At 39.3% G+C, this 27,268-nt stretch overlaps 1 protein-coding gene across 3 annotated transcripts in view; it reads right to left on the minus strand.

Moving 5' to 3' along the window:
• Positions 1-27,268, minus strand: part of nckap1 (NCK-associated protein 1) — a 170,970-nt gene that overhangs the window by 87,586 nt on the left and 56,116 nt on the right. For all 3 annotated transcript variants that reach the window (XM_067987687.1, XM_067987688.1, XM_067987686.1), the window contains exons 3-13: positions 25,269-25,361; positions 23,825-23,881; positions 23,565-23,707; positions 19,970-20,060; positions 19,671-19,808; positions 19,534-19,582; positions 17,631-17,787; positions 16,333-16,389; positions 11,714-11,810; positions 8,311-8,420; positions 4,679-4,811 (exon numbers count right to left, since the gene is read on the minus strand). In XM_067987687.1, coding sequence (XP_067843788.1) covers positions 4,679-4,811; positions 8,311-8,420; positions 11,714-11,810; positions 16,333-16,389; positions 17,631-17,787; positions 19,534-19,582; positions 19,671-19,808; positions 19,970-20,060; positions 23,565-23,707; positions 23,825-23,881; positions 25,269-25,361 — 1,125 coding nt within the window. The remainder of the gene's footprint in view (positions 1-4,678; positions 4,812-8,310; positions 8,421-11,713; positions 11,811-16,332; positions 16,390-17,630; positions 17,788-19,533; positions 19,583-19,670; positions 19,809-19,969; positions 20,061-23,564; positions 23,708-23,824; positions 23,882-25,268; positions 25,362-27,268) is intronic.

A 27,268-nucleotide genomic window follows, 5' to 3' on the forward strand; every position in this document is an offset into this window, starting at 1 on the left:
TCCCACATGTAGCCTCCTATTCTGGTGATATAGAAAACACTGGGATCTGAACCATAGTGCTGGTCTGTTTTGACCTGAAACTAATCACTTATCACAGACCCTTTAAAAGTATAGCTCGGAAAGTCCTGGGGGATGGATGACTGGGATAGTGAAGGATGCATAGCATTTGAAGAATCAAGATGATCCTACTACATAAATAATCTATCTATCTTCAACACCCTCCAAAGGAGGGAGAGGGAAAACAGGGAACTACTGGCCAGTCAGCCGGATATCAGTCTTTGAGAAAATGCTGGAATCCATTATTAAGGAAGTGGTAACAGGGTGCTTAGAACATCATATGATTAGGCAAAGTCAACATAGTTTTATGAAAGGGAAATTGTGTTTGACAAATTTATTAGAATTTCTTGAGGATGTAACTATCAGGGTAGATAAGGGGGAACCAGTGGATGTAATATATTTGAATTTTCAAAAGGCATTCAATAAGCTGCCACATAAAAGGTTGTTACGCAAGATAAGGGCTTATGGGGTTGGGGGTAACATATTAGCATGGATAGAGGATTGGTTAATGAACAGAAAACAGAGAGTAGGAATAAACGGGTCATTTTCAGATTGGCAAGCTGTAACTAGTGGGGTGCCGCAAGGATTGGTGCTTGGACCTCAGCTATTTACAATCCGTATTAATGACTTAGACGAAGGGACAGAGTGTAATGTATCCAAGTTTGCTGATGATACAAAGCGAGGTGGGAAAGTAAGCTGTGAAGAGGACACAAGGAATCTGCAAAGGGAGAGAGACAGGTTAAGTGAGCGGGCAAGAAGGTGGCAGATGGAGTATAATGTGGAGAAATGTGAGGTTATTCACTTTGGTAGGAAGAACAGAAAAACAGAATATTTTTTAAATTGTGAGAAACTATTAAATGTTGGTGTCCAGAGAGACTTGGGTGCTTTGGTACAAGAAACACAAAAAGTTAGCATGCAGGTACAGCAGGCAATTAGGAAAGAAAATGGCATGTTGGCTTTTTTTGCAAAGGGGCTGGAGTACAAGAATAAGGAAGTCTTAATACTATTGTACTGGGCTTTGGTGAAACCTCACCTGGAGTACTACGTACAGTTTTGGTCTCCTTACCTAAGGAAGGATATACATGCCTTAGAGGCAGTGCAACAAAGGTTCACCATATTAATTCCTGAGATGAGAGGGTTGTCCTATGAGGAGAGGTTGAGTAGAATGGGCCTATACTATCAGGTGTTTAGAAGAATGAGAGATGATCTTATTGAAACATATAAGATTCTGAGAGGGCTTAACAAGGTAGATGCTAAGAGGTTGTTTTCCCTAGCTGAAGAGTCTAGAACTAGAGGGCATAGTCGCAGGATATGGAGTAGGCTATTTAAGACTGAGATGAGGAAGAATTTCTTCACTCAGAGGGTCGTGAATCTTTGGAATTCTCTACCCCAGAGGGCTGTGGATGCTGAGTTGTTGAGTATATTCAAGGCAGAGATAGATAGATTTTTGGACTCTAGGGGAATTAAGGGACACAGGAATCGGGCAGGAAAGTGGAGTTGAGGTTGAAGATCAGCCATGATCTGACTGAATGGCAAAGCAGCTCGGGGGGCCATATGGCCTACTCATGCTCCTATTTCTTATGTTCCACACACCTTAGGAATATACCAAAGTAGTACAAAATTAAAAGTCGGGAGAGAGACCCCTGTAGATCAAGCTTAGGTAGCATGCATAACACCAACCTTCAGTAATGATTTGCCAAGGGCATTGACAAGTTAAACATAGATAGTAATACTTAGTAACTGTGTAAGAATTGCTCCGCATAGCAGCCTTGCATACGGTATCAATTGGGGCATGACTGACAGTTGCCAGTGAAAAGACCATGGAACCTACAGAATGTTACTTAACTTTCTCCCTGGACTTCCTCCCTGCAAGATGGTAGAAGTACAGAATGCCCTCAACTCACCATTTAGCTATCTGCTACTTAGGCACTGGTCTGCCCTGGATCATTGCACATAAAAAGAGCAATTTGCTCTGTGCATAAAACAAAACTTGGGGCTCTACAAGAATCACAGAAATACAGTGGGAAACAATGTTTCAGTTCTGGCTTGCATAGCTAGAGATAAAAATCACATGATAGCTTCTTGACTAAAATGAAACCAAGATGTGACTAGAGAGAAAGCTCCAGATGAATCCTAAGGACTTCCCTGTTAGAATGCCAAATCAAATAAGCCTGATCTACAATTAGGGCCTGTAATTCACCAACTTTGTGAGTCAAAACATACCAGCAGCGGTGCAATTTTCCACACAAGAAACTCACACATTCAAACTCCATGACTCCAGATTTTCCATACTTCTCTCCCCCTCTGCTATTCTGCTGTAATCACACTCACATGCTGTGGGTCTTGGATACATCTTTTATTTCTCTAATTTCTCTCATTATAGCTTCCTTTTGTCTTACATCATTACAACTTCTGTCATTTAATTATCTCCTGTCCTAATCACAGACCATTCTTTTTTCTCCCCGCCCCTGCCTCTTTTCCTCCTTATGTTTTGACGAAGAGTCAAAAGACCTGAAACGTTAACCCTATCTACCTCTCTCTACAGTTGCTGCCTGACCTCCATTATGCCAATATTTTGTGTTTCTATTTTGAAGAACTGTGAATGGTGCAGATATTAGGTTGTGAAGAACTAAGGTCTCAATTGGAAAGCAGTGCAGATTTAACTGGGCATATTTTCTAAGTAGCTTGCATAAAATAGGACAAAAAAAGTGATACCTAAGGCAAAATACAAACAGGTCATGAATGACCAATTCATATTTTGGCTACTTCAATGTTAAATGAGTGCCTGCATGTAGACATCAAATGAGATAGAACTAACTTTACAGAACATCAACTTCACTGCCTTTTGTATTATAAGTTCTGTTAGTTGTTGATTAGTTCCTGTAGGTCAAGGTATCTACCATTGGGGATGAAAGACTGTGATCTTGCAGCTGATTACTTTCAATAACCAGGTGGTCAACCAGAATGTCTTCAATTTTGAATAAAATATTTGACTTCCTGACTGTCACAGGATGCAACATATTGAGCAATAAACCAAGGCTCGATTTAAAAATCTATATACTTTTAAAATAAAAGACGCAAGACAAAACTGAACAAAACTTGGATACTGATGAGATGGATTTTCAGTCACTACTCTAAACATACAAACAAAAAACTGTGCTGCATGCGCGACTGAGTGAGTGTTTTCTAGGCTCATTGAAAATGAACTGAAACTCTGATGCACGTGCAGACCTTATACACCATGCAGGAGTAGGGCACCACAGGAAGCACTATCACCTAACATCAGAAACATCTTGAAACGGAGGTAAGTCCCTTCAAATATTTCCTCAGAAAGTAATCTGGAGCTCGTTCAACTTCAAGGTCAAATTAAGATATTTTTTCACTGTAATATTGAGTTTTGGACATTTTCACCATAGGCATATTAGAGAGCAAAGATCAACATTCTGGACACGTCAGCAGGGCACAATGGACAATTGTGAACCATTACTATAAGCTGAGGAGGAAACATAACATTTTCTAAAAGCAGCAAACTAAAGAACTTTTTTATTTTGGGTATCTTATAAACTTTTACAAGATACAGAATAAAAGTAAAGCTATGCTTTTCCAGTCCTTTCTGCTGCCCAATGTACAAATAAAATTGACGAATGAACAAGATTCAGACCCCATCTACTGGCTATACAACTATATTGCATGTAACATTTCCAGAACCACACTGAAAAATAAATCAGAAAATAATTGCTCAATGGCGCTTTACAGTTTGTAAAAAGTATTTATAGATTATATGTTGAAAATTAGCTGGACAGGAAACATACCAATGCTCTTACACCTCATTTCAGTCTGTCTTTCCCTGCCCCCACACAAAGCTGACAAGTATTGAAGAAGTGGGGTGCGCATGAGCACAGGGAGGTGGGCAGACGCATGCAATGAAGGGGGGGGGGGGGGTCAGGGCATACCTGTTGGGAGAAGATGGCACGCATGAGGGAAGAAAGTGGATGCGTGCGGGGAAGTGCATACGTAGGGACAGTGCAGCACAGGAAGAGCTCAACACAGAAAAGCAAGCAGAGAGCATGTTCATGCAATGAGCGATGCAAAACAGCGCACCGCATAGGGAGTAAATATAGAGAGAGTGAGAGTAGAGGGCAAGCAAGCACAAGTTTGTGTCGAGAGCATGCACACAGGTGAAAGGGAACAACAAAGAGAATAGAGAAAAGTGCAAAGGAATGATGCAGAAAGAGTGTAGAAGTGATGTGAACACCAACATACAGAACTCCCACAAAGGGACAGTGGGAGCACATTATGTGCACAGAGAGAGGGAGAGAAAAAAGATGCAAATTCTTTCTCTGCCTCACCATATATTTAATTAGAACTTCAGCATTTTCCAAGCTGGATTCAAAATTCATATTACAAACTGTACTATATGGAGTCTACTGCTGATAAATGTACAACAAAGTAATTGGTTTTGGGGTGACATATTTAATAAAAGATTAAAAGGATTTAGGACTTGACCAGCATCATTTGCCCAAAGAGCTACAACAATGAACCAAACATACACAGCCTTAGCCAACACCCTTTGTCATTACTATAACGCTATCTATGTTTCATTATACAGCAATAATCTTACCTGCACAAGTTCATTCAGCACTACTGCATCAAAACCAGACAGATATTGCACATAATATCTCTGCATCACTGGTCCATATTTGCGCACATGTGCTCTGAGCTCTTCCATGTAATAGATCAGTTCAGCAATGTGTCTAAAGGGATTAAAGAAGGATATTCATTTTCAACAAATTTCAAATGACACCTGTCTAATTGCACAAACCTCAGATTTCAAAAGTGAAACAATAGATCTCACAGGTAAATACTACTTTTAAAAGAATTTAAACTAACCTTGCTACCCTTTAGTTATTGCTACAGCGAATAAGTCTATGAACAAATCAAACTAAATGTCACTGAATATTCAGTTTCTTTTGCCATGCTATGTTCAAAAACATACTAACCAACTAATTATGTGCAATACATGGCCTTGCCTCTCCCTATCTCTGTAACGTCCTCCAGCCCTACAATCTTCCGAGAACTATGCTCTCCTTCAATTCTGGTCTATTGTGCATCCCCGATTTTCATCACTCTACCATTGGTGGCCGTGCCTTCAGCTGCCTAGGCCCCGAGCTCGAATTCTCTCCCTAAACTTCTCCATTTCTCTCCAACTTTAAGACACTCCTTAAAACCTACTTCTTTGACCAGGCTTTTGATCACCTGTCCTAATATCTCCTTATGTAGCTCGTGTCAAATTTTGTTTGCTAACACTCGTGAAACGCCTTGGAATGTTTTACTACATTAAAGGCACGATGTTGCATATAGAGAAAAACGGAGAATGTTAAACAATAATCCACATTACAACTTGACGGTTGCAGTTTGAAACCACTGACATCATCATCAAAAGTTTGGCAATTTGTCAAGCATATTGTAGCTACTATTAAATGTGCGTTTTAGACATACAGCATATTATAATCGCTATTTATTGGGTGGGGATGGTTTTTGTCCTTGTAGAAATGAAGCATGTCAGTACTGGGTAAGGGGATACTTTTTCTTTCACTTTTGTCACCAATGCTCACATGAAGCACTCTCAGGTTAGATATAGGACAGCCAGTTGCAGAATAAAGCTCCCATTACCTTGCTCCAACCTAAGAATAACATCTACTTCATTTTATTTTTCCACTTTCTACACCATCATTCTTTATGTCCTTTGAGCGAAACTGCCAACTTACTCAATTAGGGTCAGTATAATGTGGACTCACATCCGGTGGGAATTGCTTTGAGAGTGTACTTACTACTCATTTCTTTTGGAATTCTCACTGACTTAAACCCAAGTACTAGAGACAAAAGATCAGTCAGGTGTATTGCACCACCCACTCAGTCTGATCACATTTTTCAATACAGATTTTGAAATGTAAAATGGATAATATCCTCCCTTCTTTCTTCCTTAAGTCACTGCACCAAACAATTCCACATACTCAGTGATTAGAATCTTCAACTCAGCTCCCTTTGCTCTCTCCTCAGAAATCACTGCCCTCCTTCTCTCTCTAAATCTCTGTTCGTATAAACTCTTCTCCCATATTCAAGCCACCCCTTGATCTCGCCATCTTCCATTCCTATGGTTTCGGTCAAGGAGGCCAACACTGACCACTTTTTCGCATTCCTCACTATACACACCAGCTACACTCCTTGAACCTTACTTCTTTCAGTATCTGCCTATGGGAAAAAGCTCTCCCTCAAGGTGTTTACAACCACATTTTCAAACTCCCAACTGTCTAGCCTTTGGCTCTATTAATCAGGATACCACTGCAGCTGCCGATTTGTTCAACCACTCCCTCAACTTTACATTTAATGCAAAACCTTCACTGTCTCACATTCTTGTCATTTCCCCCGTTTGGTCCCATCTTCTTTCCCTCAAGTCTAAGGAGTACAAGCTTGATTGTACTTGGCTCATAATGGCTAAGCCATCCATCAATATATCTGGCTTGATCACATCAAAATCTACTGGGCCACTCTCTCCACCACACCAAAACTACCTACTACCCATCCTGGAAGGCAAAATAAACCAACTCCTTTTCTCTGCTACCAACTGCCTACTTCAATCCTTCTCCTTTACCCCCTCCACCCTCACCTCAACAAGAGCGAGAAGCTCATGGAGGTCGTCGTCACCTAGATGAATACCACCTGTTCAGCTAAGTCAGTTGCTTGCTCCCTCCCTCCAGCTCCCCAAGACAAACCTCTGCCAAGTTTCCCCATCCACTCTAGCCCTTAACCCGTCGCTCTCTAGTTTCAATCCATCTTGCCCTGCCCTCTCTTTTGTCCACAAGACTTACCCTCTGCTCCATCGACCCCATACCCAACTTCCCTTCCTGACCTTCATGCTAACTGATGTCTCCTCAGCTGTCCACTTCATTTGAAAACTGCCGTCCTCACCCCTTACTCAAAAAAAAAACCCATCTTGGACCCCTCAGACCTCACGACTGCCCCATCTCCAACCCTCCTTTCCAAGATAGATGGCACTATTATCAATTTACCTCCGAGACCTCCAGGCTCCGTCCTCAAACTAGATGATGCCAAAATCTGGCCTGTGGTCCAATGCTGGCTGCACCTTTCCTGTTCCTGTCCACCCGCTGCTCCCATTCCCCGCTGAACCCCAAGTGCCAATCCCAATTTCAAGGCCATACCACAGTGAAGAAAGTGGTGTTCCTAGCTGTTACCAGCTTACTCCTTCAGCTCTATGAGCAATTTTTTTAAAAACATGGAAGTTTTGGCGAGCACTCAAAGTGCCAAAGCAACTTTAAATGCCATCCCAGTAGTGAACAAAAATGTTACTTCTTTCAGTAGCACTGAGACTCATGATGGAGTTTGTCTCTGAAAGGAGGTTGTTTACAGTAACAAAGCCTAAAATTAAAATACTGAATAAGGTTCTGAGCGTCAGTACCATCATCCCTTTCCACTTTGAGCACCTGTGCCTCCCCTCACTCAACTTCCTACTAACAAGCTGTTGCCAAGACCCCTGGTGTTGTGTTTCTACCAGGGGCAGCTCATAAACCCTCCCACTGTTTCTACCTCCCAGGTTTCATCGCCCAGTACTCCCACACCCAGCAGTCCACCTCCCCAATACCCCCACATCCCACGACTGCCATCCATGTGTTGCCATATCTCAAGTCCACTCTTCCACCACTGCCACACCCAGCACTGCTCTTCCAGTGCTCCACAGTCCAGGACCCTCCCCTTCCCCTCTCACTCTTTAGGATTTTAAGTACTGCTTTACCCTGACATTCACCACCTATTCCTCTCCCTCCCCAGTGCTTCCACATCCTGCAATAGCCCTTTTCGGTTCTCCCAGACCTTTGCACTCCACTTCCACAACTAACACACTCCATTATGTCAACTCTCAATTCTCCCAAGCACCAGACCATGTCCCAACAATGCCAACTCAGATGGCTCCCTTCACTTCCCAATACTGCAGCCCTCCTCCTACATACAATGTCTACTCTATCAACTGCCTCTATCAAGGGCTTAAGCTAAGACTTGACAATAATCAAGGTCACTATTTATAGTTTCTATGTATATGGAATCGTCATGTGCTTGGTTTCCCCAGAACCAATCAAGATAGTTTTAATTTGTATGGTGAATGTACGGAGCTTGCTTAAAGAAATTCATAATTGCGACATAAAAATTATATAAAATTAACACACATACCAAATCACTTACTTATCTATAAAGTCATCACTGTTTCTTGTTCTTGGAATGTTATCTGCATGACGAAGCAGCCAGATAATTTCATCACGTGCAAAAGATAAAGCCATGAAGACAAAGAGTGCCTATAAAAAGAGAGTTTGAATTACAAGTCACAGAAATAGCAGGATCACATTCTGCTGGTTTGGTATTTTTTTTTTAGCTTTAACTCGCCTCAAAGATGGTATAAAAGTGACTCAACAAATATGTTTGTTGTGAACTGAGTAATTGGAGTATGCAGTGTCAGCTGGATTGTAGAAATTACCCAATTTACAGAGATGCCTCAGGGCATACCAAAATTGTGGCAACATATATTTAGGTATAGCAACCTTTCTCCTTTTCAACTTATTTTTCAAAAGGCATGGACTAGTCCAGATAGTAAATTTCAAATCTGAATACAAGAAAGATGGGATTATCTTCCATGCCCGATGAGAGTCAGACATCTTTTCTAAGCCAGAAATGTCAGGCAAATAATAGCTATGGCTTAAAATGGAGAGCGCAGAGCTTATTCAGCAGTAAGTTCAAATCGCAAGCTAGATAGAGAGATTCAAAGGATTGTTGGATCTTAACTTACCATGAAATTACAAAGATCAAACAGTGCTCCCCTGAGGAGCGTCCTTCCATAAAAAAAAGACACAGAAAAGTCAAACAACCTTGAGAAGCAGACTTCATTCCCATTATTAAAAGTGACTTCTGGTTGTCTATAGTGGAGATGGGGGAGGGGGGAGGAGGAGGAGGGGTCAGTCCTCTTCATCAGGACAAATTGTTTTCAGTTCTAAAGTTTGACCACTGGATTTATACGAAACAACTGAACTGAAACAGGTTATAATTTCTATAGCACTGGTTTTTTTTTTAAGATCAACTTCAAGAAAACTTAGGGTGTCCACTTCTGGAACAGAACAGTTTCAACAAGTTGTTGAGTTGCAAAATGTAAAAAAGAGTTTGGAATCACCATAATTCAAATCTGTTGATTTGGCTAGATGGACTTAGGCTGATACCCTAAATATCTTCATCAATTAGAGGTAGTCAATAGATTCCTGCTAACTGGAATCGGCTTCCCATTAGCCAATTTAAATACATACAAAATGCAACAGCTTCATATCCCAATGGACAGGTAATCACTTCAAGACTCCAGAAGCATCATTTAACTGACCACCAGCCTCCCTATTTAACAAGAATGCAAATGGGATAATCAACTTGAACCTTCTACTTTTGAGGGGGTCAAATCAAAGATAAGTCTGATTCACAAAACAGCAAGACACCCACTAGGCTGTGTGCAACAAGCTTTCCATCGTTAATGCATTGGATTGGGGAGGATTCACAATTGAGCCAACGGCACAATGGACTAAAATATTAAGAAGGGCTCTTTACAAGAGGAAGAGGAAATCATATTTTGCTTCCAATTTCCACCCTTCCCTCGCTTTCACATGGTCAGTCTTTGACTCTTCCCTGCCTCAATTTCTCTATCTCCATTTCTGGGGATAGGCTGTCAACCAATATCTATTATAAGCCCACCGACTCCCACAGCTACCTTGATTACACCTCCTCCCACCCCACTTCCCGTAAGGACTCTATTCCCTTCTCCCAGTTTCTCCGTCGCATCTATTCTGACGATGCCACCTTCCACACCAGTGCTTCCAATATGTGCTCCTTTATCCTCAACCGAGGATTCCCCTCCACTGTAGTTGACAGGGCCATCAACCGTGTCTGTCCTATTCCCTGAAATTCGGCCCTCACCCCTTCTCTTCCCTCCTAGAACCATGATGGAGTCCCCCTTGTCCTCACCTTCCACCCTACCAGCCTCCACATTCAATGCATCATCCTCTGCCATTTCCGCCCTCTTCAGCACGATCCCACAACCAAACACATCTTCCCCTCCCTTCCCCTTTCAGCATTCTGAAGGGACCGCTCCCTCCGCGACACCCTGGTCCACTCTTCCATCACTCAATAACTTCGGATCATAACCACTGTTCCCATTTTTTCGGTCAGCTAGTGCTGGTAACGGTTCTGCTGTTGCCATTTACAACTACTCCTGATCAATCTTTTGTTCCTTATCCTGTCCCATTACCACCTTCCTTGCCTCGCACCATCATCCCTTTTGTCATTTAATCACTCGTGCCCTCTATCCTATCACAGACCTTCCCTATTGTTCCTCCCTTCCCCTTTCCCTGGCTCTGTACTAGATTAAAAACTAACTCTTAACATCTTCCAGTTCTGATGAAAGATCTTTGACCTGAAACATTAACTCAGTTTCCTTCTCCACAGATGCTGCCTCACTTGCTGAGCTTCTCCAGCATTTTCTGTGTTTATTTCAGATCTTCAGCATCTGCAGTGTTTTGCTTTTGAAAAAATATTCTCTTGCAACACATCTTTACTCTCGCAGCTGACCTACAAACTGTATTCTTCACCGTAGAACTGGCTTCGCTCAGATTAAGTACAATATACTTAAACTTGGCATTTTGGAATGTAGCTGGTGGTTGGGTCCAAAATGAAATAATTTGGGCACAGAAAGAAAGAGACAGACAAGAGTATTCATTTGAGGACTTACCTTGAATAGAACCTGACTAGTTTGGCTTAAACATCATTACGATTATCATCTCTTGCCTTTGTAACTTGCCATTAACAAAAAATGACCAGGTTTTGTTAGGCATCTCAAACACTAAACACTTGGTGTGCCAGCACAGGGATTGATTCAGTAGAGTAGCTCATTCTTAGATTATAGGCCTCACATAAGGTTTGTAACTGGAGTGCACCCACTTACATATATCAAATGAAGGCCAAAGCTTTTTCACAATCCCGTATACCTGAAATATTAAAATTCATCCAGCAGACATGGTAAGTAGTGACACAGGCTGGCAACATACTCAAAGTACATTCTGTGCACAGTGCATCAAGTCTGTTTGATTGTGTGTCAGAGGAACAGTAATTTGAGCCTCTATTTATGAAATTACCTGTCCTGACAAGTTTCTGTAAAAACAGTTCTCCTTCCAAATCCCAGGACTGGCAAAATCAAAAATGGTTATTTTCTTAAGCCTATTTTAGGAATACTATTGTATTATATTTGGGTATTGCATTTCTCCAAATTCACTTTAAACATGTTCAATGTGGGGGATGGGAATCCATTTTCTGATGTAATAACCAATAGCAGGTGTAAGCTTTAGAAACTAAGGATATGTTGCATAACATCATTGCTCAAATCAGGATATGAAGCCCAAAACAAAAGAATTGTAATGTTGTCTTCACTGTGCTACAGCAAAGGGGCAGTATTCTTGGTTTCAACAGGTAGAGCAGATACTGTGAACATCAATTTCATAAGGAAAGGTGTTTGGGCTAACCTCTATTGGAAGAAAATAATTTATCTGAAACATAAATTCAGTACCTTTGGACCTAGCAATCCTGGCTGGTCAGCAAGAACAGTGGCAAGCTCTTTTAATGCAGACCGCAAAAACTTGCGTCGTTCTCTGTGCAGTGGACCACTAAAAGGGAAAAGTTATAATCAATGAAAATAAATATTAATATTCAGAGGAGCAAGTTTAGCAGAAAAATAGGTCGAGAAGTTGCAGCATGAATAACAAAATATATCTTAAATATTCTAAGTAGATACTAGTTCCTAAATGAACAACATTAAATGTTCTTATACATATCTGTATAGACAGCTTGTCAGAATAAATCAAAGGAGAATGCCGCACAGGAAGACGAGAAAAATAAAGAATGGAACGGATCAACACACGTTCTCATTTTAAACCTTGGGTTTTACTTTCGTTCACAATTTGGAACTGTAGAGTTTATGTGGAGGTCTATTTTTCTAAGCCTCTTTCATGAATATTCAATTAGGTGAGACCACGAAGCCAACAAATTTGTGTTTATGTATTGGTTAATTTATTAGCAGAATATTTCTGACCATATTAATGAATAAAAAAATATTTTCTGCAATAACACTGTTCCACTTCAGGTAGCTGTACTGTCCTTTGGAAGCAAGGTGCTTGGCAGTTTAGGCAATAGTCCAAGGCATATAGTGTTCTTTACACTTACAGCCAATCTTTTGTATACTTTTTGCATATGTCATCACTGTGACCTTGTCTATCCATAAAAGCAACAATGGATAGACAGCAAATCACATTGAATTTAATTCCATTCCATCCCTAGCTAGTTTGACACCAATTGTACCAATCAGTCTTGCTCAGGAAAATCAAAGTTCTGATTTTTCATAAGTACTGTTGGTAAAAGAAATGCTACTCGAATAAATTCAGGTCTGTTAATAAAGTCAGTAATCATCACCGAAATAAGTTAAGTGTTTATCTCCAAATAGATTGAAAAGTAGCATTATTATTATTCCCAAATGATACAATATGATGAACCAGTCATTTTAGAATTAATTTAAAAATCCTCTAGGGGTTACCAGAATAATTTACCCTTAGGCATCAATAATGGAAGATGGTTAACCACAGAGGTGGGCTGGTCTATTTCATGATACCTCAAACCCTGAATATTTATTGAATCACTTCTGGATCCTCCACTCGTTATAGTGAATTGTGCAAAGCACTCAAAGCTATGTTGTCTACCCCAGCTAAGTCTTAGAATCATACAAAGGTTACAGCACAGAAGGAGGCCATTTGGCCCATCGAACCCGTGCCAGCTCTTTGCAAGAGCAATCCAATTAGTCCCATTCCTCCGCTCTTTCCCCGTAGCCCTGCAAATTTTTCCCTTCAAGTATTTATCCAATTCCTTTTTGAAACCACGATTGAATCTGTTTCCACCACCCTTTCAGGCAGCGCATTCCAGATCATAACTACGCGCTGCGTAAAGAAGCTTTTCCTCAGGCCGCTTTTGTTTCTTTTGCCAATCACCATAAACCTGTCTCCTCTGGTTAACGATCCTTCACCAATGGGGACAGTTTCTCTTTATTTACTTTATCTAAACCCTTCATGATTTTGAACACTTCTATCAAATCTCCTCTCAACCTTCTCGGCTCTAAAAAGAACGCCAGCTTCTCCAGTCTGTTCACGTAACTGTAGTCCCTCATCCCTGGAACCATTCTAGTAAATCTTTTCTGCACCCTAAGGTCATCACACCCTGCCTAAAGTGCGGTGTTCAGAATTGGACACAAAACTCCAGCTGTGGCCAAACCAGTGTTTTATAAAGGTTAAACATAATTTCCTTGCTTTTGTATTCTATGCCTCTATTTATAAAGCCCAGGATCCCGTATGCTTTTTTAACCGCTTTCTCAACCTGTCCTGCCACCTTCAATGATTTGTGCACATATACCCCCAGGTGTCTCTGTCCCTGTACCCACTTTAGAACTGTACCATTTAGTTCATATTGCCTCTCCTCATTCTTCCTGCCAAAATGTATCACTTCGCACTTCTCGAAGTTAAATTTTATCTGCCATGTGACTACCCATTCCACCAGCCTGTCTATGTCCTCTCGAAGACTATTACTATCCTCCTCACTGTTTACTAAACTTCCAAGTTTTGTGTCATCTGCAAGTTTTGAAATTGTGCCCTGTACACCCAAGTCCAAGTCATTAATATATATTAAAAAAAAGTAGTGGTCTTAGTACCGACCCCTGGAGAACACCATTTTATACCTTCCTCCAGTATGAAAAACAACTGTTCACCACTGCTCTCTGTTTCCTGTCACTCAGCCAATTTCATATCCATCCTGCCACTGCCCCTTTTATTCCATAGGCTTCAATTTTGTTGACAAGCCTGTGATGTGGTGCTTTACCAAACGTCTTTTGAAAGTCCATATACACAACATCAACCCTCTGTTACTTCAAAGACCTTAAGCAAGTTAGTTAAACACGATTTGCCGTTAACAAATCCGTGCTGGCTTTCCTTTATTAATCCACACTTGTCCAAGTGAATATTAATTTTGTCCCAGATTATCATATCTAAAAACTTCCCCACCTCCAAGATTAAACTGACTTGCCTGTAGTTGCCGGGTTTTTTGCGTACACCTTTTTTTTGAACAAGTGTGTAATATTTGCATTCTCCATTCCTCTGGCACCACCCCTATATCCAAGGATTTGAACATTATGGCCAGCACCTCTGCAATTTCCACCCTTACCTCCCTCAGCAACCTAGTCTTGAGCTGAGAATTACATTGCAGTCTAAGCACCAGTCAGTTGGATCAAGTCTTGATGGAGGGATTGTGAGCAAATCCCTTTCTTTTTTGAAGTAATGGATGACTATTACAATCTAGCCTTCTCAAGTGCAATTAGGGATGGGCAATAAATGCCGGCCTCGCCAGCGATGCCCACATCCCATGAATGAATTTTTAAAAAATCTAGCCACATAATTTTCCATGTGCTATGGCTTGTAAATGTTCCAGAGCTAATTCCACCAATTTCAATTCAAGTCACTTGATATGAGAAATGGGCGGTTCTCTCATCCATGTACTGAGCCCTCATCCTGACCAGGAGACATGTTACCATGTCAGCTGTGGCAGAGTCCAATATAAGTCATCTGCCGAACAGTGCTCGTGACTGCCATGCAGGATTCAGTCGAGACTTGGCTGATCCTTAGAAAAGGTTGTTCTTTTAGAGGACCACTGGCGAAGAATGTTCAGCTGCATAAACAAGTGGGCATTGGATACTACAAACATCATTGGTGCCATCAGGCAGAACATCTGTAGATAGCTATTCAGTTGAATTCTAGACCCAACCTACAGAAGGGATTTTGGGCGGAGGCCCAGAACTTGATCTAGAGAGAGAAACACTTTCTACTAGGTAATTTAACATAACATTCCTCCCTTTTCCCCAGAATCTTCGATCATCAAGGTGTGAGTTAAGTTTAAGCATAAGGATTAAATAGGTCAGGATTTGATTAGAAAGTGCCAGAAGGGGTTCAGTAAGTGGATTATGTCTGAACAATTTACTGAATTTCTTTAGGTTACGGATCTGGTGGATAAGTGTGAGGCAGTGGATGTCATCTTACCTGGATTTCAGATGTACATTTGACACTGACCCAGATAACATATTGATTCACAAAGTGCATGCATGTGAAATGGATCGATAGCAATTAGGCCAGATAGATGCGTAACTGGAAGATGGACAGCAGAGTGTGGTAGTGGGTGGGCGGGCAGGCACAATATTACAATGGAAACTCCTTGGCAGTGAAGTCCCACGGGGGGCGGGGGCAGGGGCAGGGGTTGATGCTGGGGTCGCTGTTTAGAACTTTTGTAAGCAATTGGAGGACAAAATATAAGTCGAAGGAATTGTTCCACAAACCAAGTGTTTGCTTTATTTATGGCCTTACCTACTTGTTATGATCAAGTTTGAAGAGAAGCTCAAGTAGTTAGGGGTTTTTCACTAGAACAGAAAAGTTAAACGGCAATCTGATGGAGGTCTTCAAGATTGTGAAGGGTTATAGAGTAAATAGTGATGAATTATTTCCATTGGTTGGCTGGATGGTAACGAGAGGATACAAATTCAAGATAATCACAAAGAATTAAAGGCAAGGTTTCTTTTTGTTACCGAGGTTGGTTAGAATTGGAATTTTCTACCACAAACTGTTACTGAAGCACAGTCTCTAAGTACTTAAAAATGGAATTAGGCAGCTGCCTTAAAAAGATTATAAAAGGTTACTGGGAGCAAAAAAATATTGGCATTAGACTAGGTGGCCCATATGGAAAAAAAAACATTAGTGCATATTTGATGTGCTGAACAGCCTGTTTCTGTGCTGTAACATTCTACAATTCTAGGCGTCACACAACTCACTTATGTTAGTCATAGGTCAATTGCTAGTCTCCATTTTTAAAATGGCAGGAGCGGGTCATGTTAAATACATATGGTGGATTTATAAACATTCACATTAAACTCGAAAATTTATGTCCAATACCTTGGCAAACGTTCATGAAATGTATTTTTATTCCTCTGTTTGATTATTACTTTGGCCAGATACACGGGGTTTTTTTTGGTATTGTACCATTTCCTTTTTTGGTATTAAAAAGTTTTAAACACCTTTAAAATCAACTGCAAACTTTAGATGTACTTACGCGTGTGATAATGCTGTTTCTCGGCATTCACGTATATCAGCTATACGTTTGTTGTAGCTGTGAAAATGAAGTACAAGCTCATGTTAAGTTCACCATTGTGCATTTTGATTGAAATCTGAAGTACTTGTAAGCCCAAAATAAGCAGTGACATTTACACTTGTAACTGCATGAAAAGAAGTACTGAATGATTTGACAATACATTTGTTTGGGGAACAAATCGTGCATTTTTGAAAATATTTAATCAAATTTTAATGAGGTACAAAATCAGTATTCAGTATGGTATTAGGAAGAGAATAATGATTAATAGTTCTTTGGTAACTAAAGGTGATTTTAAAACCTTCCCATCCCCATATTTGTTTCAGCTTCATGATTTCATAGTATGCTTATTTTGCAAATGCAAACTATAAAAAAGCACCATGAGTTTAAAAAAGACAGAATTTTATCTTTTATGTAAGTTTATTTTATTTCCTTCAGTAGCACAGTCAAGTACAATTAGCCCCAGGGCCATCTACAATTATGTCTGCATAATGATTCCAAATGTGTTCATTGTCTAGGCCATTTGGAGGATATGCTGAGTAAAGTTTCACTGGATTTTCCTTAAAAATTGAATTCAAGAGTTAGAAAGAAAATATTTGGAGCAGACATGAATACTGTAGTGTCTAAAGTACCAAAAATTGTAAGCAATTTAAGAGAATTGGGCAGTACAGAAGAGACAAACTTTGACTTCTTCAGCCCACCCTAACAATTTTGAAGCAAACATGACGACACACCAATTGATGCTTATCTATATAAACAAGTACAGATCACTAATAAATGTGCTATTAAATAAATATCCAAGACTCAAAAATATTAACCAAGATTCTGATAGGGTGAGCAAACTTTGGGGAATAATTGTAAACTTAAGATTTATGGGGAATGCAGCTGTATAACTACACTTACAATTTGTTCTCACCACTGCGAAACACTGCAATTTCAGAATAAAATTGTTTTAAAATATGTTTATCAAGGATAATTAAACAATCCAGACTCCTCTTTCAAATTCTTCTGCCCCCACCCACCAAACACTTTTTAAACAATACACATATCACAATACTTAACTGTCAAGCTACCCAGTAAAATAGCATAATCTAAGGATCTTCGCTTTCATTATTATACTGTATTTGCAACAAAATGCTTTTTATAAAGTGAGTATTCTAATGTAATACTGCTCTTGGTAACACTTATTTTAGCACCGATCATAAACCACCCATTAATGCATTCATTTTTGTACAATTAACAAATTCAAAGAAAAAAATTACCCTTTTATGTTCATGAACAAGTCTTCTGCAACTTTGTGAACATGGAAGACTTCATCTCTGAAGAGGGCAAGGCAGGAGCTGCTCTGCAGGGCAATCTTCCACAGGTTCAGAGCTGCTGTATCAGAATTCAGGTTTCCATGGCACAGGATAAAGCCAACTAATAAAAAGGTAAAGTATGTCCTTATATCACATTTGCATGAACTAGATATTAAAATGTCTCATACTTCATGAGAAATATGTGTCAAAGCCACCTGCATTATTTTTATGCACGATAGGATACTTAGTAATGGATATATGTTATCTCCAATTGAAATACTATGCTTTTTTAAAATTGATTATTGAGGTAGGACATCAATTATTCACCCTAATGGAAAGGATCCCTGTCCCCAGCACATAATGGAAATTAGCAGATAACTGAGATACCACTGGAACAAGCAGTGACTGAGCGGCTGCTCGGGGGGAGGGGAGGAGTCTGCATATATGGCTCGACTTACATTCTATTTCTTCTCCAATCTTTTGAGTTATTATCCTTTAGCTGACAAATGATTTGAACAGAAATTGAATGAGAGGATCTATGTAGAAAAAGCTAGACTACTCCCTTGCTGATTGGTGCATCCCTCTCACTGATTCTGGTAATCACGTCCTTTTCCTCTCTCTCCTTACATTGTCTCTCTAAATTCTCCTTGAACAACTAATCAATGTGCTCCTATTGCTGCTTCCTACAGTACGGTTCACTAGACTCCCCTTCCCACGAAAATGGTTGTGTGTAAGCAAGTTTGCATGTAATGAAGGTTCCAACGTTTTGAGGCGCCCAGGTGATGGGCCAAGGCAGGGCAGCACCAAGCTTGCAAAATGTAAAAGACTCACTATCAAATTATTCTTAGCTTTAAAACTGAACACTAAAATTATTTTTATATATCTTTAGAATTGGAGTTAATCAGTACAGGCAACCAACACACAGCACTTAAATTCTGTGAAGTGCAGTGGTCTAAATATGAATTTTGAAATTTTAAACTGATCATAGCAAGTGAGTAAAATACAATTTTATCCTAGCTTAAGTGATTAACACATTCTATTTAGGTCGACAAGTCGCCACAAATAAAAATTTGCGCCACATTAAAGTTATTTTAAAGATAGCAAACACTCCCTTTTGCCGAGATGAAGCAGCTGCTGAGATGTATCGAGTACCACCTCATTCAGATGGGCCAACATCCGGTTTAAGAAACAGGATCATCAGCGATGCAATAGGAAGTACTACACCCTTCATCAAACCTACACAATGCCTGATGTGGAAGTGCCTATTGTGGACAGTGGGTGCAAATTTGACGAAAAAAATTTATTCCCTTGATTGATATTTGATCAGTACAAAATTCTCCTCACCTTCCTCAAAAAATTACAAGATATGTACGTAACAGGTTTAAAATATTATTTCTGACAAGACATGTAAAAACTGTGGGGTACAATTATGATTGCATGCTATATGTGAAGTTGGACAAAGATAAAGAGTATGTGAGCATTTGTAAATAAATCTTTCAACTGAAATAGTTTTACATGTACAATATCCATATCTATAAATTCCAAGGGTTTCTTCACCCAAAACAATACACTGAATGCAAGCCTCACAATTAAGCAAACTAGGAGCCAAATCATGAACCAATTTCATACAGTCCTGTTACATAATTAAAGAGCAGTTCACAGTATTAGGGTGTACTATGTAGACTCAAGAATAAAACCCAACACATAACCTGGGCCTCCAAAATTGACATGCAATGTTAAGAGATGCTGGAGTTTCATTTATTTACACAGCCATGAAGAAAAAAAGTACTGTTTTGGTGTTTAGGTTATATGATGAATCTATGTAGTACAGTAGAAGTCACATCATGGTAGGGCATTCAATACTCACAAACAATCCACTTCTCCATAGTATCCAAAGAGAGATATTCACACGGCATCTAATCAAATAAAGCAAAAAAATGTTTTCAGAATGGTTTAAACCATTTACAAAAACAGCAGTTGCTAGATGTATATAATTTATTTTACCGTGTCAGATTGAGCAGGATTAAGCATGGTGCTGGGAGCACTGATTAGGCTTAATAACTGAGCATTTCTCCATTGTTCTGCTGAAAGGTTCCGTCGAGGATAAACCATCTGGAGTGAAATGAGTGCATCTGACAAAGACTTGTAGGAAGGAGAAAGATACACAATAAGATTACTTCCACCAAAAGCATAAGAAAAATAATGCAATAGTTGGAGGCCTAAAAGTGAAAAAAGTCGAAGCCAAAGTTTAACACAGTTTTTAAAAAAAACTTCATGAAGAAAAATGTCAACTCTTGTCTTACCTTACTATGTGGTACAAATTCTTCCATCATTTTCTTTAGTGGGTTTTCATAATCTACAATCATCTGGCCAAGTCTTGGATATTCACGATCACTGTCAGAAAAATATTATATGGGCTGTTTTCAATAGCAAGTTAACCACAGTTTTTAAATAAGATAGTAACATTTCAACCACCAAATGTCATCTTTCAATATGTTCTTATTTTTTTCAACAGGAAATTGTGTTTTACAGTTGGTATGCAAGGGAAAATGCAATTGAGATAAATAACCATACCCATGTAATTTGTATTTAACTACCTATCTCTCACTTGAGGGAGATGGGGAGAGGGAGTGTTGGGAGTACACAGGAACAGGAGTAGGCCATTCAGCCCCTCGTGCCTGGTCCGCCATTTGATAAGATCACGGCTGATCTGTGATCTAACTCCATATACCTGCCTTTGGCCCATATCCCTTAATACCTTTGGTTGCCAAAAAGCTATCTATCTCAGATTTAAATTTAGCAATTGAGCTAGTATCAACTGCCATTTGTGGAAGAGTTCCAAACTTCTACAACCCTTTGTGTGTAGAAATGTTTTCTAATCTCACTCCTGAAAGGTCTGGTTCTAATTTTTAGACTGTGCCCCCTCTACTCCTAAAATCCCCAACCAGCAGAAATAGTTTCTCTCTATCCACCCTATCCGTTCCCCTTAATATCTTATAAACTTCGATCAGATCACCCCTTAACCTTCGAAGCTCCAGAGAATACAACCCCAATTTGTGTAATCTCTCCTCGTAACTGAACCCTTGAAGTCCTGGTATCATTCTAGTAAACCCACGCTGCACTCCCTCCAAGGCCAATATGTCCTTCTGAAGGTGCGGTGCCCAGAACTGCTCACAGTACTCCAGGTGCAGTCTAACCAGGGTTTTGTATAGCTGCAGCATAACTTCTGCCCCCCTGTACTATAGTCCTCAAGATATAAAGGCCAACATTCCATTTGCCTTCTTGATTACTTTCTGCACCTGTTCATGACACTTCAATGATCTATGTACCTGAACCCCTAAGTCCCTTTGGGCATCCACTGATTTTATCTTTTTACCATTTAGAGAGTACCCTGTTCTATCCTTTTTTGATCCAAAGTGGATGACCTCACATTTGTCTACACTGAATTCCATTTGCCACAATTTTGCCCATTCACCTAATCTATCAATATCGCTTTGTAATTTTATGTTTTCATCTACACTGCTTACAATGCCACCAATCTTTGTACTGAACTATGTTATGATGAATTTAAGGTGAAGCTAGATAAACACATGAGGGAGAAAGGAATATGTCGATAGGGTTAGATGAAGTAGGGTGGGAGGAGGCTTGTGTGGAGCATAAACACCGGCAAGGATTAGTTGTGCCGAATATGACCTGATTCTATGTTGTATCTGTAATCACCAGGCATTGTTCTGTGATTTATAAATGCGAAGGGCTCAAGGATTTCATTTCCACAACATTCACCTGAGGAAGGAGGAAGCCTCCGAAAGCTTGTGAATTTCAAATAAAATTGTTGGACTATAACTTGGTTTTGTAAAATTGTTTACAATTGTACATTCTATGTAATAGAGGTAGTCTCTAGTAGTCATAGTTTTGGTGGCTCCCTCAATCTCTTCTGAAAAGTTGCTTACATTTAGTTTTATGGTGCATTTGGATTACCCCTATGGATGTCCACTCTAAAAGACATCAAGTGCAAAATGGCACCAGGGAAGTCTGAGCAACACCTTTGGGCATGACCAGAATCACTGTTGAGTTCCCATCCAAGTGAAGCACTGCACTATTAATGCTTAGATGGATCGGTGCTTTTAGACTTTGGCTTGAACGATACTCAGTGGCTATCAGTGCCAATGTATTTGCAACAGCAAATGGTGCCAACAATTCCCTGGCATCAACTGATGCTGACCCTGTCTTTGGTATAAGTCAATGTCAATATACTGCCCAACAGTGGAGTTATTTACAGAAAATGTTGGAAAAGCTCAGTAAGTGAGGCAGCATCTGTGGAGAAAGAAACAGAGTTAATGTTTCAGGTTAACTCTTTCTTTCTCCACAGATACTGCCTCACTTGCTGAGCTTTTCCAGCATTTTCTGTTTTTATTTCAGATTTCCAGCATCCATAGTATTTTGTTTTTGATGTGGAGTTATTTAGTTTTTGATGCTGACAATATACTTTATGAACCAGTGCTTGCAGCAGAGGGGGAGCACTCTCGGTGCTGAATGTCAAAATACCAATTGTGTGCTCCATGCCCCTCATTTGTTTATTTTAACAGCTCTTCACATGGCTGCCCAGAAAACATAACAATATTTGGTGAATTGTTGTTGCTATGCTACCTTGGTAAAGCACTTCTTCCAGGACAACTGCAATGATTTGATACTTCCTTTTGTTTTATTCCTGTGTGTCCAAATAGGGGCAGCACTGTTTTGCTATTTGTTCTAGAACAGTGCCAGCCCCCATTCCCCCCCACCCCATCAAATTTCTTGGATAATACCGGAAAAAGAAAACATACGTTTGCAAACTGAGACTTTGTCCCAATTCAACATTCAGAGGTGCAACGAGAGGGGTAGAAAACACATTGTTTGCTGTGGGAAAATAACTGATGCAACGGGGACGTTCCTAGAGCTTTATCAAAAGTGGGGCTAGACAACATGTGACGTTACCAATCTGTGACATGCTAAGTAAGCACATGGTTTTCTCAAACAAACAAGGCTTTGGGCCAATAATGTGTGGAGAATGCTCAAATGAAGAATGTCAATATATAGCATGACAATTATTTCACATTTGGGTACAAACCATCATCTAATTTATTGAGCAGAAAGTTATCATTTATCCAAGTTTTGGCATTAGAAACTAAACAACCAACAAATTTGGAATTGGCACCAGTATAAATCAGACCGGGGAGGCAAGTCTCATGCCAGTACACTTGTAAGTGTTACCTAGCCACAGGACCAAAATACCTGTGTTCCACCCAGTACTTGCCATCTCCATCTTCCTGTATTCATTGCAGATGCTAATGTTACCACTTCAAAACTGTGTGCACACATGAAACATGTACAGATCATATATCGCAGATATTTAGTTGAGTTGCTTCAAATTAAGAACTGCAAGTTCACTGATCTGCAGACATATTTTCAAAAATCAAACTCAAATAGCAACATTAAGTATCAGCATAAATAAGAAATTCCATACATATAACCTAGTTTCATAACCTCGCATTTTTTTGGGGGTGGGGGGGTGGGGGGGGTGCGTGGGGAAGAATGTGACATGCAGTGTGCATTCCATGGCAATCAAGACATACAAATACAGAATACAATACCAGTACGAGAAGCTCAACATTCAAACATGCCATTACGCCAATATTTAAATTAATGTTGATTAATACTTTCCTGAAATAATCATGCAAATACAATTTAGTACTGATCAGTAATTTAAGAGCCCGTATCATCCTAACCATATTTTTTTTAAATGATATTACTCACAATATTAAGGCTACTTAATAGTTGTTCTCTACAATGTTAAAATATACAATACGTGAGCTACACCTATACAAAATGTATAGATTCTAAATGCAGATTAACACTCACCTAGCTCCATGTAGCATTTCATGTGCATAATTATATAGGCCTACTATTGCCTTCCGTTCTTCAATCCGAGACACCATTATCATTAGTGTTGTGTAGGTTACAACTAAGTCCAAATAATTTCTGGTTAAATCAAAGTTGACAGTCTGGGGGGGGGGAGGGGGTGGGGGGGGGAAAGAGAGAACAAAAAAGGCAGGAAAAAAATCAATTAAAAAATATTGTAAATTCAGTATCCTCCATTAAAAACTTCTGAAAATACTCACAATATCAAAAAAAACTTGACAAGCATCAATAGTGTTCAGCAGTTCGCTCACATGATCCTATGGGGGAAACAAGAATTTATATAATTACGTGAGAGTATTATTGATAGTATTTGTAAAGAAAACAAAAAGGGACAGAGAACTCTGAAGGAGAAGGTGGCAGGGGGAGCAGAAAAGAACATGAGATTGGTTATGTGCTATGCAACAGCAGGATGGGGTAATGGAAACTACAAAATGATCCCAGCCCAGAAAAGAACACATGGGCATCCAGGGACAGAAAATAACTCCACAGCCACCATAGGCCAGGACTAATGAAATATACCGATGCAGCCAGAACGAACTAATGTGACGTAACCAGTCAGACATAAAAGGCAGGAATGGGGAATTTGAGCTAGGAAAGTGGTGTAATGCACAGGGACAGAACAAATGGGGCACAAGTAGAAGGAAAGACAAAGCATGTGTGAAAGGTCTTTAGCAGAACTTTTCTCATAATTTTTCCAAGGACAGATATACTATAACCCAATTGGCTAATTTCAAATTAGCAAAAGGATACTTAAGGTTTTATTAACAAATAAATGGCCAGATTGATAAACATAAACTCTTGGATCCATTGCAGATGTAAGTATATACAATAATGACTGGAACTGCATCCTTGTCCAAGCAAATAGTGGATGAGTGACTGGAATAGCCCCACCCCTCAATAGTGTGCCCCCAGTTTTCTCATGAGGAACATGAGAGGGAGTAGGAGCTGTATGGGTGTAATGCACAGGTCTTGTCCAGCAAAGGTAGGAGCTGGACAGGAATTAGAGATTAAAAGATCAGAGCAGTGGACATGGTAAATGGAAGGAAAAAGATCAAAGACAACAAAAGTGTAGACAGGTAATTTACATGATTATGGCAGTCTCATAGGAACCATTTAAGAATTAAACATAAGGGGGGAAAAATGAGAGAGCAATACTAAAATTTGTTTTACATATTAATGTTTCTTGTCCATGCAAAGTATTCCTGAGGTATGGGGCATGGTCCTGTTAAAAAACAGAAAAATCCCTATCCATTTGGGAGTCCAGTTCTTAAATCTTAAAGTTTGAGCTTGATATAAAAAGTCCAGAAAACAGAACTGCAAGTCACTTAACTAAACAAGACTGTCTCTACTCATTGAGGGGAATACTCATAAATTGGAGAATAAGTCAACAAAAATGGTGAGGTTTGGCTCTCCCACAGCTCAGTAGGGAAAGGCTTCATGCCATGCTACTGAGACTAGCCTATTAGGAAGGTCTGATGTTCAATCCCAGATTAGCCATCAATTGGGGCATTATTTCAACATTTGCAATTTGGTCACAAGAGATTCACAACTGGGTTGAAGTAATTAAATGTTCGGGAGGCATTTACTTGCGGCAATTTAAATTATTCTGCACATTTAAGACATTTAATAGATCAGTATCACTACCTTAAATTCCATGACATCCACAAATGTGAAATAATAAAGTGCCAGATTCTTCAGAATTTCCTGCTTCTCCTTATGTAGTTGTGACAGCTGTTGCTAAAAGGGGAGGGAAAAATATATATTTTTAAACTAGACAGCTTACATTTAAATTGTATTAAAATACATCAATCCTCAATTTGAGACACTCCAATAATCTAACATTAATGGCACTGTTGCACCACAAATACCAGTAAGACCTGCAGCTAGTTGAAGTGATGCAGTGAAGTTATACAACCAGTGCCACATTGCTCCACTCACCAGCATCCAGAAGCCAACTAAATTCTTAATATTGGCACAAGGCTGATGAAACAGTCATCAGCTTGCTAATATTGAAATCTTTAAAATAAAGTTTTAAAAATTCACAGGTCACTTGGGATCTTTTTAAAGTTTGCTGCACACCGGTTGTGGAGTTACTGTAGCCAGTGAAGTAAGAGACTACCTTTGCCAGGTGGTTTGAAACCACCTGCTAAAACACCATCAATACAACAACTTCACTCACAACTTATACTGCCAGTATTGCATCTCTGCAAAGCCAAACTTGCATCACATTGATGCAAAACTGGCAGCATAACAGGCCCATAATAATAAATCAATGATCTTTTCTCAAACTGGTGCGGAGAATTTTTTAACCTTTAGTCATTTTATGCAACAGCATTACTTTGTTGCCAGCAAAAGCTATCAACTTAGAACTAAAATAAAATTTACACTGGCAGTTCAATATAAAATTTGTCATTAAGGAATTAGGTTTTTATAGATAAACAGAGAATCAAGCTTAACAGTCCAGCCTTTTAAAAACAATCTTGCTTCCACTTAATGCCTTTTTTAAAAAAAAAAATCGAGGTACAAATTTGCCCAAAATATGCTCAGACCAACCAAGCATGTAACACCACACTTCATAAAGCATAACACAAAGTATTCCTTGTATGTATAGCACTAGGAGAAACTCAATAGGTACAAGCTGCCTCATCAATTACCAGTTTTATATTAAGCTTACTTTGGAAGGCAAGGAGCAAGACTATTCAGACCCCAGCACTAAAGTTTACCTACAGGACATTTATACATTTTTGAAGTACATAACTCAGCTTGACTTCAGTAAATTTAAATCCATTATGGGAAATTTTCCAATATTCAGTAAAAAAAAATCTACTATTCATGGTAGCTTGATCTGCATATACCAGCATTCTAAACCCGCAAAAATAAATTTAATTGGCAATATTTTGATTTGCTCGATGTAAACTAGTGGCCCTTTAATGCAGTATTCTATAGTCAAGTGCTCCCATCATTTACAGTGCTGCACTAATAAAATAAAAAAATCTACTTTATAATATTAACCATTGTAATTTACAAGGTAAAAAGTTACACCAATTGAAGCAGTGTCATTTGTGGTGCAATGACAATCCAACTTTTGTTAAAGAAACGTCAAATTCGTACAAAAGAAAAATGATTTACACAGCTTAAGGTATGCAGAACATCTAACACTACATTTCCTAAAAACATTACAATTCCTAAAAGTTCTTCAATCCCTGAAACAACTCTGTCTGGAGAGAGCTCCAGGTTTTGGTAGCCTACTGGTAATGTTTTTTTTATGCATTTTGAAGAAAACTGGTGTATACTAGCTAAAATGGATTCTACAAAATTCAAAACATCGTGAAGCAATTTGTGACTGTGGGAATTAAGAAGTTAAGGCAGCATTAGCAACTATTACCAGTGCTCTCTCCTTATCTATTTTTAGCCCAACCTACCATACTTTCAACTCCAAATGCTTATAATTTTAGCCCAAAACCTGTAACAATTTAAGAGGGGAAAAAAATCTAGATAAATTTCAACAATTAATGCTAAAACTCCAAAATATGCATTTAACAATACTGTAGATATTTTCAAAATCCTATTGGTCAGTATCATCTAATTATATCATGATCAGCTACCGTTTCCAAACTACCAATACAGGAAACTTTATATTAGTG

The sequence above is a fragment of the Heptranchias perlo genome, chromosome 7 (genome assembly GCF_035084215.1).
Source record: "Heptranchias perlo isolate sHepPer1 chromosome 7, sHepPer1.hap1, whole genome shotgun sequence".
NCBI lineage: Eukaryota > Metazoa > Chordata > Chondrichthyes > Hexanchiformes > Hexanchidae > Heptranchias > Heptranchias perlo.